This window comes from Pipra filicauda, unplaced genomic scaffold (assembly GCF_003945595.2).
Source record: "Pipra filicauda isolate LSUMZ 115617 unplaced genomic scaffold, ASM394559v2 scaffold179_size1759329_pilon, whole genome shotgun sequence".
Taxonomy (NCBI): domain Eukaryota; kingdom Metazoa; phylum Chordata; class Aves; order Passeriformes; family Pipridae; genus Pipra; species Pipra filicauda.
This window is the reverse complement of record NW_024104286.1, coordinates 288,348-303,686: the sequence shown is the minus strand read 5'-3', so window position 1 is coordinate 303,686 and position 15,339 is coordinate 288,348. Positions and strand designations below refer to the sequence as shown.

Here is a 15,339-nt window from a genome sequence, read left to right as displayed (position 1 = left end):
TTGCATTCCTAGTCTAGCTTCTTTGGAAACTCAGAAATCATTGCATGCCAAAACGTTTTCTGTGTTTTGGATCACACACCTGGTTTTGCATAGGTTTGCTCATGATTGCAGGATGCTGGTGTTGCATGGGCTGAAACTGGGCTGTGGGCTTTCAAAAATAAAGTCTTCAGAATCAAAGTCCAACCGTGTTAATGATTTCTTAAGGAAGCAACAGGATCACAGACAAAACTCAGGAGCTGTGACTAGTAACTGCCTGTAGAGAGTGAGGATCATAGATAATAGCTGATTATCAAATCAAATTATATGTACTTTGCAGACAGGTGTTTGTTTTGGTTTTTTTTCCACAGTCTCCACATTAAGCACAGTGTCCCTTCCAAATATCCTTTTAACTCTTTTTTTTTTTTTTGAGATGTCTTGGGAAATTTCCCTTTAAGAAAAGCCAGTTGTTGTCTATAATATATACTTCAAAAATGTTCTCAGAATGCACTTCTTAACACAATATTTATTTGTTTGTTTTCTTTCGTTATTTATTTGCAGGTCAAAATTTATCTGGTTCACTCTAATTAGTGTTGTTTTAACCATCCTGTAGAAGACGAATATGATGCCGAACAGAAGTAACCTCTCCTCCTTTCAGAATGTTGGATCAGGTAATCAATTAAAATGAAATTTGTTTGTAAATGTACTGAGATCTTTCAGCATTTGTGATTGATTTTGGTCCTTTAATTCTCCTGACACATGGATAAGATCAGCGCTCTGTTCTTATTCCATGCCTAACTCCATTTACCAGGCAGAACAAGGCCACAGCTGGATACGCTGCAGACAGCCAACCCTCCCCCATCAGTTTAATGCCTGGCTGGAGTATATATCAGTGACCCCCAGCTAAACAGCTCGGGAGAGGAAGAAAAGAAATGAGGAGGGGAAAAAAGAGAATATAAAAAACTGGAAGAATTTCCTTCTGTAGCTCCAGGCAGCAAATACTTTGCTAAACAGAGGACCCTTGTGCTGTGTGTGAAAGCTGGGGCTGACCTGGATGCAGGATGGGTTCAGGGCACGTCATATCCCAATGCTCCTGGCCTCAGTCTCTATAGCTGCATGTGAAGACAGCATCAGCCAGGATGTGTAACACATCCTGGCATATTCATAAAGTCTCTACCCAAACATTGTCCTAAAAATAAACAAAACAAACAAGATCTGGTTTGCGGGAAGCAGCTACTTTTCATCTAAACATGTGCTGTCATCCGGTTGGGATTTAACCACTACAGTGCTGGAACCAAAAATGCAGAGGAGCTGGTGTAAGGTGTAGTACAGAAAAGCTGAAATTGAGTGGCTACATGAAGGTATCGTCATCTTTTCTTACTGTACTTGTTTGGATTTCAAGTACAATGAACCCTTCTCTGCTGTGGTGAACAGACATGCAAGTTTCCGTGAACTAACTTGTTTTTTGGCAAAAGCATCCCGTCTTTGTAGGATTAAATGTGCCCTACTGGTGTAGCAAGAGAGTAATGAACAATTTTTAATGTCCTATTAATGTGTCTGCTAAGCTATTTATATAGAAGCCAGTGGAATTTATGCAAAAATAGTTGAACTTCAGCTGTGTTCAAGTCAAGTTTTGGACAGTAAAATTTTGATTTGAGATTAGATTTCAAATTTAAGAGAGATTTGGAAGAGAGGAGGAGAAAGAAAGATGAAGATGGAACTTAGATTGGGTTCCACAATGGAAGGCTAAGTATAGAAGGCATATACATTGTGCTTTGTATCCATGCTCTTAAATAACTTCTACATCATATTCTTCTTCCTTAAAACACCACTAATATGATGAATGCTTGATTTTCCAGGTGATGTTGTCTTGTCCTGACAAGAGTTCTTTTGAATGTGGGTCATGTTCCTCCTTTTGTTCATTTGAACTTAATTATTGCTGTTATCAAAATTTATGAAAGTAGCTAAAACATGTCAAGTAAAATGTCTTAATATAAGAAACTGCAGTTTCACTGCTCAAAGTGTGAGGAGGACTCTGTGAACTCACTGGTTCAAAGGCAACTTAGATAGCTGGATTATCATTACAAATGTGTTAAAATTATAAATGTAGTATAAATCACATAATCACAGCCAGTATAAAAATATTAAATTCTGTGTAGTAGTAAACTTGAGGTTTAGTTTTGAAGGTGCAAGTTAATGTTTTTGGCCACTACCAGAGCTTGTAATTGACAGCTGCTTAGCCAGGTCCACTATGGTCAAGAAGGTGTTTGATCTAATTTTGGGGTTTGTGTGTACGTTCTCTAATGATGACTCCTTTTATCTTCTGCCTATTCAATTCTATTCTTAGTGATGTTTACCTTTGTTCTTAAACTTATGGGGTTTTTTCCCTAAGAATTTAGGAGAATGTGGTGTTACGTACTTGGACTAACCGTGGTTTGCACAGAGGAAGCCTGTGCAACAGAGATTTGTTGATGCCTTGGACAGCAATGAATTCCATGGAGTTTTGCCTTATTAGCAAGGAAGGTCCCAGAAACAAGGACTCTCATGAAGAATGCATTGCCACCTTCCACTAGATATCTGAACCTAATGATCCTCAGTGAGACCAGATCATATGAACTCAGGTGGGGGGCAGGAATCCCATGTTTTGTTTCTAGGTTCTTATAATTGCCTGAAGTGGTACTTGGAAGAGGACTAAAATATTGCCTCCAAGGATTTTAAGGGCACTTTGCACATTAGGTTTTCCTGCTGAGTGACAAGCTGAAATTAGGTTTCTCATGAGGTGGCTGAAGTCACAGGTGAAACGTGACTGAGCCAAGAGTAAATCCCAGAGCTGACCCTTATTTTCAGAATCAACACTCACTGGCACTGAAGGAACTGACACTCAAGTCCTTTATTACTTTGAAGCACAGCCTAGCATATCCCAGGAGCTGCTGTAAATGTTAAATAATGTCATATCTACATCAGCTGAGGTCTGAATGTAGGCCTGCTGGGGGTCCTGTTTATCTCCTGCAGTAACTGGCACTGTCAGGAGCTGAATTCCTTTCTGTGCTTTTGGCAAAGTGGAGCTCAGAACTGTAGGCTGGAGCTTGACACATCATTGAACAATAACATTCACCACAGTAAAGGCTTTTTTAGCCTATTCCCTCTTCCAGAATATAAATTGTAGTTCTGAACATGAAACATTAGGACCTGTAACCTTAGCCCCCATCAGTGTTTTTAACAGTCATGTGGTTTTGTTGTTTTGAATGAAGTCATGGAGCCTAGCATTGTACTTCCTTAAGGTTATATTTTAACCAAAGTGCTCTTTGCAGATGTAGTTACAGCTTTATATTTTAAGAGCAATGAGCTGAAACACCTTGAAAAACGTGCCTTGATTTTTTATTTTCCCATTAAGCTTTGCAGGATAATCCACAGGGTAAGCAAAAGGGTGACAAACTCCTACTGAGCTTTGAATTGAGCTCATTAGTATGTTGGGCTTGGATGCACTAGCTGCACAGGTTAAAAGAAGAGGTGATCCAGAGCAGGATCTCATGTCCTTGGCCCTGGGAAACCTGACTTTGGTTCTTTACTCTGCTGTCTGCTTTGCATCTTCTCCCTGAGCCTCCGTTCCACAGCTGTAATACATCAGGACAGTAATGCTTCCTTACGTCATGGACATCTTAAGAGGCTCAGAATTATAAAGGCTAACCCACAGACTCCTGCAATGGATAGAACAGCACAGGAAGAGTATAGCATCTTTGCAATTGTGTTGCTGATTTGTGATATGAATTTGGTGATGTCCCTCTACCTTTTTCAGTCTCTCATCTTTTGCAAAAACAGAGATGGGAAAATTGTGCATCCCCACCTTTTAGTACAAGCACAGTAATTACTCCAAGAAGTGTTCTTTTTAAGTTAATGTGAAGGCATGCACATGCAAGAGGGTACTTCCTTGCTAAAAACTTCTTTTTTCTTCTTTTGTCTTCTTTACAGATTCCAGTAAGATTATGGCAGAGTATAGCCACGCACAAAAACAGATGGAATTACAAAATGTTAGTTTGGGAAAGGGTTCTGTGGCAAATTCCCTTGAAAATGGTCTCCAGGATATTATGGAAAACCTCAATACGAAGAAATATTCATCAACTCTCAAATTTAAAACCAACGGGGACTATGCTGGCTCTTATTTAACCCTTTCACAACCTATGCCAGTTAAACCTAATCCTTCCTCCAGTGTTAAAAATACACACTCTATTAACAAAATTCAAGGAGGCAAGCAGTTCCCCTGTGAAAGCCCATATCTTCCAGATAAAAGCATCTCTGTAAAGCATTTGGGTTCCATATCAGGTGCATCACCATCCCTCAGCGGGTACAATTTAGGAAGGACAGACTTTGATACTCATGCCAGCAGAGAAAATGAAAAATCCCTTGGACACATGGATAAGTTTCACTACTCAAAGTACAGTCAGAAAAATAAATCTTATGACAACATCTACTTCCCAGGGATGCTGGAGACAAAGAAGATCTCAGGCTCTCTTCTGACTATGTGGAATGGAAGCTTGGGGAACGAGCTGGTGCTTTCACCTGCGAGCAATTCGGGGGCAGCCAGCATGCCTTCTAGCCCAAAGCAAGGTAGGAGGATGAATGTTGAAAACAGCCTGGCCCTTCACATGAAGCCAGTTAAGTACAAGGATGTGATGATGGAAACTCTGGGTTCACGGCCTAGGAAATACTCTGGTGGATCTCTAAGTCATATGGGAGCATACAGTCGTTCCCTACCCAGACTTTATAAATCAACAGAAAACCAGCTGGTGCCATTAAGTTTGCCTCCCAGAAGCTCTCTGGGTAATAGTAAAAGGAAAAAACTTGGAGAAAAAGATCTACCTCAGAATGCTTTAGATGCTGATAATTACCTGAATTTTTCTTCTTGCAGCTCAGGGGTTTCACCACATGCAAACTCTATCTCTGGGAGTAATCCCTATGTCAGTTCAACTCTTAGTGTTCCTGCAAGCCCTCGAATTGCTAAAAAAATGCTTTTAGCACCTTCTTCCCCATATTTACCTGATGATTTTGATAGACTTGGGCTCTCAGGAACAAGTCCGAGTAGTTCTTTCTCCCCAGTGGATTTTGACAGGTCGTTCTCTGTCCGAAGAAACCTTTCCACCAGTTCCATGGAACTTGATGACCCAGATCTGGAAAGTTACAGACAGATGCCAAATTCTCTGCAAACGTCCATGCGAGAGCGGAAGAACAGCATTAGCTCCATTTCAGGAAGAGAAGATCTCATGGATTACCACAGGAGGCAGAGGGAAGAGCGACTTCGGGAGCAGGAGATGGAACGCCTGGTAATTTTTTTTTTTTCCTCTTAGTTTTTCATGACATTTAGCACTTGCAAAATGTCCATCCCAGGTACCTTTCTGATGGCTAGACAGCAAAGCATAGGCTGCTCTGTTCTGAAATTCAAATGTTGGCTGCTTCAGACACGTCATTTATTATCGCGCTACACGAAGCTAACGCTTAAATAGCTTGCTGCAGTAACAGCTTGGATAGTACTCTTCAGCCATCCTGAAAAAATGTTGGAACCCATGTAAATTGCATTCAGTTATCCTGCGGGCTCTGTTAAAATGTCTGTGTACATAAAACCCATAAATTACACTGCAGGGATCCAGGACTTTTAGTTTTAGATGATGGCACTGTTTTGTGGTAAGTGGGGAAATAAAAGGGATTCTGCTCTAAGCTGCTGAGCCATGTGTGCTGTGGAGTTAGGTATACATTGGTGTGGGCTCAACATCCATCAGCAGAGCTTCTTCTGCTTAGTTTTTACTTTTCCTCCTGAGTATTTTCATTAAAATACAGGCCTCCTTGCTTCTCCCCCTGCCAAAATGGCAAGTAGCAGAGGGGGACAGGGTTTCTTTCTTTGCCTCTAGTCAATGTAAAGCAGTGCATGCTGCTTCAGTTTGGGATTAAACTTGGTAGTGAAATGTAATTTATGTATTACAGAAACAACTTTTGAGTAGGAAAAGTAGAAAGGTCTTCAGAGCAAACAAAGATCTTTGAAACAGCTTCTTATTGAAACTGTCTCTGGAGGAATACTTAGTAGTTCTTCAAAAAGGTTTTCTAAGTTGCTCCAGGAGTCCCTGACCCTGTTATCATGCATTGATATTTCCTAATTTTATAGATGGGCCAGTTGGTATTCCTGAGTCTTAGATTGGAGACATTAACTTTACGTTTTTGTGCTTTAATTCAAATTATGAATTTGAGCAAAATGATGGTAGGATATTCTTAAACCTGTCTAGTTTGCATACAGACACTAAGGCTGCAGGAGAATTCACTTTCTGGGTGGACTGGGGGTGAAAAGCCATGGGGAGGCAGGATGCAGGGGTAGTGGGAATGTGGGAGCACGGGCTGCCTGTAAAGGGCCACTAGCAATGACCCAGTGCCTGTGCAGGGCCACTGTTCCCATCTCAGATCACACGAGTGAGCAGGTTCAGCTAAAGAATTGGAACCCATTCAGATATCTCCCCTGCCCTGTCTCACTGATGTCCTTGATGCAAGTTGGTGAGGAACCTGTTAAACAGGCAGGAGCCTTCCTTTTCATCCCTAACCCACTCAGCGCTGTAGTTTATGAGGTACACACTGTTGTTTGCAAGATGTGAAAATGTTCATCTTTGCCTGCTCAAAGCCAGGGCTGTGGAGTTGAGGCATGGGTGTGAGAGGGTGGCAGGCATTGCCCCTTTCACGCTCCATGAGTGTCAGGGTGTGTGCACCCCTGCCCTGCTTTGCCCCCCAGAACCTCTGCTGGCTCCCCTTGAAGCTACGGCTTCTCAGGAGCAGGGACTGGGCTCCCCAGGGTGAGAAGGACCAGCTGTGAGTGGAAACGGCTGGATGGCTTAGGAAAGGTTGTGGGAAGCATTAGCAGAAATGGTGGTGGGTTGTTTCTCTCTCTTCTTGCTGCCTTTGTCCTGCTGTTCCTCTGCTCCTTTCAGAAATCTCCTTCCTTCTCCCTAGTCCTGGTATTTTGTGTATACGACGTGGTGATTTCTTCTTTGCTTCTTATCAGAAGGTTTTCCAGACAGTCATGCTGTAAAACCTGAGATAATCAGTCATAAAAGCAACGTATTTGTATTTCAAAGAGAACAGCTTGCCTTTTTTTTTTTCTTTTTTTTTTTTTAATTTGTGGTGAGGGATGAAAGATACAGGGTTGTTTCACTATTTGGTAATGGTAAAACTATTCTGATTTTATATTTGGATGTAATGGCTACATCCTCTCCCACCCCTCCAGTATTTTTTCTCTTGCTGAGTAGTACTTCCTTCAAGTCCTGATTCTTTAAAAAGAGAATTTGCATACTGTGTTTCCAAGCATGGAAAAAAAATGATGTTTTGTGTGTTGCATATAATTTGAACATGAAGGAGCCTCCTTCTGCTTGAGTTCATCTTATACTGCTTGAGTTCATCTTATGCTCAAGATCCTCCTCAATACCTTTTTTTTCCCCTTGTTAGAGCTATCTGGTAGAAGAGGGGAATATTTGGACAATGCCCTTTTCCAATGGTTTGAGAGTCTGAAAAACACCATGAACAGGTTTTTAGATCTCTGAGAAGTAAAAATATATATTAAAAAGAAATCCACACATTAGCACTTTGTACATTAGGGTCTGTCCTGTTTTCCTGTTTTGGTTTTGTTTTATTTTTGTCCTTCTGTGTGAATCCCTGCCCAAAGGACAGTCAGGGATCTGTCCAAACAGGGACTTGATATATGCAGCCTGAGCTTCCGAAGAAGAGTTTTGTTTGCCCTTGCCTGTACATGGACAAAGGTTAGACAAAGGTCAGAGATCCATATCTGTCCAGGTCTCTCTTTTTTGAGTGGTGGGGGAAGGTGTGAATAAAAAAACCCCAACTAAACAAGCACTCGTGGATATCAAAACTGTGTGCTCTGAGCCTTCAGTGCTGTCTAAAAGTTCAGGTTGAGTAGCTGGTAGGTAAATGGCGGGGGAAATGTAGTCCCTCTGTGCACAAGTGTCAGACTCTTCCATACTGGGTTTTTGAAGCAAGGAAGACAGAAAAACCATGTAAGACTATTCAGGCAACTCCATCAGAAACATAAACCTTTTTAGAGGACTAGACTGCTCTATGGCTCAGATATGAAGTGGAGAATATCTTTGTTTGCACCAGCACTGCCTCTGTAGCTATGGTGCTTGCACAGCGTGGTTTGGGAGCGTTGTGTTTGATAGCTGCTATTTACTTCTGGATTTTTTTGGGTAGTAAAATCTATGCACTTATTGTAATCTGACCTAGTATCTGCCCTTGAGCTCTGCTGTTTACTTTACCTTGTTTTCTTTTTCTTTTCCGTATAAATTATTCTATGAGTTCTAGTTGTGCTTAGTTTGCTTTTTAAGTGACAGAGGTTCCTCTGGAAGTTTGTGTTTTGAGCTGCTGCTACAGCCTGCATATGAAACCAAACTATCTGCTGTCATTGCCCAAATAAATAAACAGAGAATAAATTTTAGAAAAAAGGTACAAATAGTGAAAATATGCAAGATTTTTTTTTTTAAAAACATTATTTTAAAAGTCTGAGTTGTATTTTGTTTCTGTGCACCAAACATAAAAGACATGTATGTACTTGGGTAGGATTTGGTGTTTTTCCCTATCATCTTCTCTAGATTTGCTTTCTAGGCTGGGTTAACTCAAGCTAGCGGAAGACTGATGCCATTTCTGTTTTGCCAGCCTGTTCCTCTGTGACTTGAAGAGCGGGAGGAACTGGAATTCTCGTGGCTGCCATCCCGCTGGCATTACTGCTGGGGGCTGATGGGCTATGGGAGCAGGTGGGACAGCATGAGGTTGCTCCTGGAGCTGGCACAGGCATCAGGCTGGTGGGTCATGATCTGCCTCTGCTTCCTCTCCAGCTCAGCTGACCGGACATTGCATCTTGGTGTAGGGATGTTTATACAAGCTGTATGCAAGTAGAAGGGAGAGGAGCTATTGCTGATGATAGCCCAGGAGCCTTATAAACAAGGGAAAAAATTATCACTCTGATCTAATAATATTCAATGCGATTCAATTAGCTATTGATTTTTTTAATTTTTTTTTTATTTAGAGAGGAAATCTCACTCTTTTTTTCCTGTCTGAGATGAAAGCCCAATTGTGGTTGCTGCTGGAACTAAAAGGCAGTCTTTCTCTTCGGCCCACAGGGAGGTCAGAGGTGGAACAGCACAGGCAACATAGCTGAGTAGATATTAAAGGCCATCTGTTTTCTTTGATAGCCGCTCATTTGAATAGCACTGAAGCTGAATTTTCTACCGCTGGTTTTTAGGCAGTACAACGTATTTCCTCTAGATGGTGGTAGGTACTTAAAAATTACATGTGCATTAACTGTGTGAGGACTTCCTAGGCCAGCTGTCTGTATGGATCTGTAAACATACGCTTGTTAATGAGGTTTTACTGGATGCAGGAGTTGTACTGGGAGAGATTTCAGTTTATCAATGCCTGAACAAGCAGTAATGAAATTCACGGAGCTTATTCCAGAGTCCACTTTTTCACAGTCAGTAGAGCACCGAATTTCATGAGTTAATTTAGAAGTAGGGAATAATACAGAATATCCCTGTGCCTGGTTTGCATTGGCAGATTACAGTTTAGTAAGATGTGCTCATTGTGAAGGGAAAATGAAATGAAAATATTTCTGAGGTTTCAACATGGTGCTGCTTTAAAATCATGCTTAATAGAGCTTATGTAAATCTCCCATACAGCTTGTGGAAAACATCATATACATGTTTTATAAATTTATATCGGTACTGTGTCTTTAAGCATAAAGTACCCAAGCTGTATGTAAAACTGTAAGTGATTAGCTCTTACAGGAAGCCCAGCCAAGTAGACAAAGGCTACCTTCAAGTTAATTTTTCACACTACTGGTATTTGACAGTGTCTGTAGTGTTACAGAATAGCTACTTAACATCAGTTTAGTTTTGTAATTGAAAAAGTGTTGTATAATAGGATAAAACCCCCCTGCAGAATATAACTAATATTGATGACTCCGTAACTTTTCAGGAACATTTAGTTTCAATTGTGTTGTAAAACATTTCTGTGGGGTCTTTAATAAGCCAAAGTGTGGATTACGTATGCTTAATTTTTGCAGCTATATTTTATGTAACCTAACAGTATGGGCCAGGAAGAAATAAATTTCAGGAGACCCATTCTCATTTACAGAACCTAAATACTGCAGTGCAGCTCCAGTCTTCAGGCTCTTGCCTTCAGTGTGATTTGAAAAGGAGCATCTGCATAGGTACTGTAGGGACAAAAGTTCTGTGCTGAACAACACTTATTTTGGAAGCTGATGGCATTCCCTCAGGAGCCAAATACATGGCTGCAGATATAGGAGCTAATTCTGCAGGAAGTCATCTGCTCAGCTCCTCCCTGGAGGCTGTCTCTACCCTGTGCCACCGATCTCTTCTGCATTTACCAGTCTGTTTCTGCTGTGCCTGTACTGGGGAGGTAAGGACGAGGCACACCCAGTCCTTTGCTGTGATCTGGGCTGGTCTTTCCACAAGCTCGCTGTGCGGGTGCCTCTGCTGTCAAAGGCTGCCTGTGAGAGACAGACACGAAATACAGGCGCTTCTTCTGAATTCTGTGCTGTTGGTGGTAACCTCAAAGCCAAAACAGTAACTATAGCAAAATGAGGATTGAAAATGAGAAAATAAATGAGGCTGGAGTGAGAAACTGGTGCAAACTGGAGGGAAGGGGAAGAACAGTTGGCTAACTGTTATAAGTGCCAGGTAAAGTTTAGCTTTGAAATAAGCTCCTGAGAAATGAAGGAAGAAAAGAGAAAGCTTCTCTTGCCTCTTGTCTCTGGGCCACTGAATGTATTTGTAAGAAAGAAAGTTTGGGGAGTTTCTGCAGTTCTCTTCCCCAGTCTCTCTACCTCTTTCCCCACCATCCTTTTTGACTAGCCGCTGCTCCAGGCTTTTGCTGAGAAGGTGGTTGGTTGTCTGCATCAGCAACAGTAGAAAAGTGCTGTTCTTTGGTAGCTGAATAGAGCAACAGTCGCTTCTTCAGGCAAAGGAAACCTGGCTGCATGGACTAGCTGTAATTCATGTTAGTGTTTGCCACAAGGGATAGACTGCACATGTATTTTTAATGAAATGTGAAGTTATTCAGTTGCTAATGGCACTTATCTAAAAAGCTTCTTGCTTGCCACAGCTGATTAACTAAGTCTTGCCTTGATGTCTAGATACAGGATCCCCTCTACGCATTTGTAAAATTCATAAACGTGAATGCAGCAGATGAACAAATCTGGGAATCATCTCTTGGTTACTGTTAAAAAAGTGGGATATTTATCTCTGCTGTTTTGGAAATTTCTTTTAACAGTGTGTCAGGGATGTCTCTTAATGTCATTGTTAAGCAATAGCAGAAGAGAGATATTATCTCCTTATCCCACCCTTCTCCTTCAATACCTAAATTTGCAGCCAACCATAGGTGATTTGTAGCTTTCTCAAAGCCAGGAGTAGTGAAACTGCTCAGGCAGAAAGCACACAAGACCTGTTACCTCTTTTTGTGGCAGGCAAAGAGAACCACAGAAAATACACAGAGGTGTTTTAGTCTGTTAGAAAGAACATTTTATGGGGAAACACACTGGCAGGCTTATAAGGCTCGATTCAACACTCCTCCCTCCCACTAGAGGAAATTTAAACCCATTCCTTCTTTGACATACCTTTTTTTTTCCTTTTTTTTACCTTTTTTCTTCCCCTCTGCTGTGTTCAGCATCACAAATAACTTGTTTTGTATTTCTTGTAAAATTGTTGACTGGATTTTCCATTGGCTACTCTTTCTGCACTTCTCTTTGCAGGGGTACTTTCCTAGCTTGCTGCTTCACTGAGAAATTTATTTTGGAAACAGTTAAATGCAGGTGTGCTGGAGCTGGAATGAGTTGACTGAGATGAAATGATGAGAATAGAGCGTATAAAATAACCACAGAGCTTCCTGTCCGTAAGCTTCTCAGCACATGTCAAAATAGAAGTGAGAGATATCAGTATTTCTGTAATGTGTCTGAAAGCTCATCAGGAATTTTTTTAAGACTGACAGAGGTTTTCCTACAACTTTTAAGCTTTTTCTGAGCATCTGAGACTTGGGGGAAAAAGAAATCCCTTTTTTTTCCGGGCTGCTCAGCAAAGGGCAGGTTTGCAATGAGAGCCCCTCACCTGAGCACTTCAGCTGGGATGAGCAGGGGCCCCGCTTTGAAATTTGCCATTTCCTATTATTTATTACCAACGGGATGGAGGTTTAACATGGGGTAACCTGATACAGCCTGTTGTTGCAGGGAAGTATGGGACCTCATGTCCTCATGCCATGTTTCCTGTCTATAACCATTATGAGAGGCCCGATGCCGTCACAACAGGGAGAGCTGCATAATTACTGGCAGTCCCAGCCAGCACTTGCTCAGCGCTTTAGGAATTGGGTTGCGTGGCCAAACGACTTAGTAAGAGGGAGGATAGCGGTGTTGGAGGGGTAAGGGAAGAGTCTTAGGGTCTGGCAGTAGTTGCCTGGAGGGAACAAGGCTTTTGAGAGTTATAATTATGTCAGTCATTTGGGGTTGAAGGATGTCTGCAGAATCTGCTGGATTATTTTGTGGAAAATAGAAGCTTGCAATTGCTGCCCCAGGCTCCGTTATTTCAGCGCCTCGTCTCTGCTGGTGCTTCAGGAGGCTTCAGAGGAAACCTGCAGTGGGAACCTGGGAATAAGCTACCCAAAGGCAAAATTTCTCTCTCGCAGCGCTCTCTTGTTTGGGTAGTGCTTGGAAACGGGCGGGTTCAGATGGGTTCTCCAGCTCAGAAACAGAGCTCTTAACTGCGGGTGATGTGGGGTGATGCGAACATGTGGTGCGTACAGCCGGGTAATCTCTTGGTGGCTGTATAAAGAGCTGGGTGCTTGTAAACCAGTGTTAAATTTTCATGCAGTCCAGTGGCTTGCTGTGGGGAAAAGGGTAGGCAATGCATTGCCCCAGCTGCTTTGCTTGACCTTTGTAATCACTTGCTGTTGGGCATAGGAGGTGTTAGGGCTGTCAGAAGTAGCTGCTTTGCAAATCCTGTGTACAAATCTAATGCCAGGTAGAACTTGGAAAGCAAACATGTCTGTAGTGGTTCCTGGGAAAGGAGGCTGAGGCTGTTGGGTTTTTTGAATTTCTTTTTAAATACTACTAAAAGTAAGAAGGATTTCCTAGAAATCAGAAATGACATCATTAGTGCAGGTATTAATGCCAAGCTTGGAACTCTCACAGTGGTCTTTTTTCCAGCAAAATTTTCAATAGGCTTATGGTAAGCAATTTTTTATTTACTTTTTGGTTAGCAAAGGTAACATGAAATTCCATAAAATCATTACCTATTAAAAATGAAAGGGTAAAAAAATTTCATCTGAAATAGAAGTTACAGGAAGCTATGCATACAGTAACATAAAACAAATATAGCTTTCTGATAGTTTATAAACAGTATCATAGAGATCTAGAAATCCTATAGGAATTAAATGTTTATAACAACTTGAAGCACATCAAGTTAAACTGGCACAGCTATTCAGAGTCTCATGTTTGAAATGTTGGTATGAATCCATAGGGATTTTGAATAAACTGTTACATAAAGATTTCCCTCATTCTGTGCATTTAACAGCTGTTGTATTATAGATGTGATGTCTGATTTCTCTCTTAATGCTCCTAAAACTGTGAGTTTCAAAATGTGGACTAATTCTCTCAAAAAAGGGAACCATAGTTAACAAAATGGAAAAAAATCCAAAAAGTCAGGAATGAGTGAGTTCATGGAAAATCTGTGCTAGATTTTGCAGCTTGGTAGGAATATAGCGTAAGTGTGAAGTGGAACCCTTAGTGATTTACGCAGTGAGATCACTTGACATGTGTATGTACAAATGGGGTGTGGAGACAACAACCTGAATAAAAAGTTTTAAAGTACATTTCACAGAAATTAATAGCTACTTAAATATGTCCTAATACTTATTTATCTTTCCAATGTAGAACATTTTAATATTTTTTTAATTATTCTTCCATGTTAACTTTGATTCGTCACTTGCACTGTAATTTATTTATGTATCTATGTTTATTATCTCTAAGTGGGAGATAGACTTTACATGGACTTTAATCCTTCACTCTGGAAAAAACCCAACCCAAAACAAACAAACAAAAACTCAACCTGAACAAAACAAAAAAACCCAGCAAAATTTTATTTTTCACTTCATCTTTAGCTCACATGTGACACTCAGTGCTGCTATCTTTTTTTAAACTAGGAACGACAGCGGCTCGAGACAATCCTCAATCTGTGTGCAGAATACTCCAAATCTGACAGCAGCCCTGCTGCAGCTACCACAGTTGCTGATGTTCAAAAAATTAACAAAGAACTCGAAAAACTTCAGCTTTCTGACGAGGATTCAGTGTTCGAAGACTCCCAGATGAACCTGGAAACGAGGTTCAGAAGCCACTTGAAATCATCTGCAAGCGATTCAGACTTCTCGGAGCTCAGCAACCACAGCCGTGGCACTGCTGCTTACCTTCCCTCCAGGGGGCTGAGAGCTGATGAGCACTTCAGTGAAAGTGGGAAACCTCCACCTTTTCCTGCTCCCAGCTTCGTGAAGGATGCCACTGAGTCATCCTACCTAAGCATCACACCAAAGGTAACACTCTGTAGAGAGTATAAACCAGGTTTTGCTGTTTGAAATCCTCCTCTAGACTGTCCTGGCAATGATTAGGCTGGCTTAGGTATGAGAATTAATCTCAGAACTCATACAGTTTTATAAGCCAGCAAGTGTAGAAAATATAGCCAGCAAAATGTAGCAGCCAGCACATCATTATTTTGTATTTTGTGGAAGCTAATGGTACTGGAAGGTTTTTTTTTTTCTCAGAGGGATGTACAGTTCAGGAGGAGTTTAAGGTTTTTCCAGGAGAAAAGGATTTGCTTGAACAATTATAGCTACTTGAATAAGGAAGGTTTTGGGAACCCTGCTTATAGCATCATTCTGGCTTGTAGGAGGGAAGGGAAGCTCTGCTGTTTTCTTCCAACCTGAGGCTCCTGTCTTCTGTAAGAGGAGCATGTTTTCTCATTGTCAAACCAGAACAGTCACATGGAAGGTTGTTGCCTGAGCTGAATTTACTGTCCTGTCTCCTTTCCCAGGGTTGGACTTGAGCCATTTGTTGGATCAGCTGTTGTCTCTAGGGGCACATGGCAGCAGCCAGCCTCCTGCCCCTCTAACCCAACTCCTGCATTTAATAAGCTGCACCTCCTTTCCTGTACACTTCAAACTGCTGTTTTCATTACTGAAGAGAAATTGTCCTTTAAAAAATGAACTAACAGCATTCCTAACCATTTGCTTGCTAGAGCAGCAGGAGCCTTCCCTGGGCTGGGATAAGAG

At 41.3% G+C, this 15,339-nt stretch overlaps 1 protein-coding gene across 5 annotated transcripts in view; it reads left to right on the top strand.

Moving 5' to 3' along the window:
* PHLDB2 (pleckstrin homology like domain family B member 2) overlaps positions 1-15,339 on the top strand; it is a 67,843-nt gene that overhangs the window by 8,716 nt on the left and 43,788 nt on the right. For all 5 annotated transcript variants that reach the window (XM_027744154.2, XM_027744157.2, XM_027744152.2 and 2 more), the window contains exons 2-4: positions 538-647; positions 3,946-5,294; positions 14,221-14,604. In XM_027744154.2, the coding sequence (XP_027599955.2) occupies positions 599-647; positions 3,946-5,294; positions 14,221-14,604 (1,782 nt within the window). In that variant the 5' untranslated portion in view covers positions 538-598. The remainder of the gene's footprint in view (positions 1-537; positions 648-3,945; positions 5,295-14,220; positions 14,605-15,339) is intronic.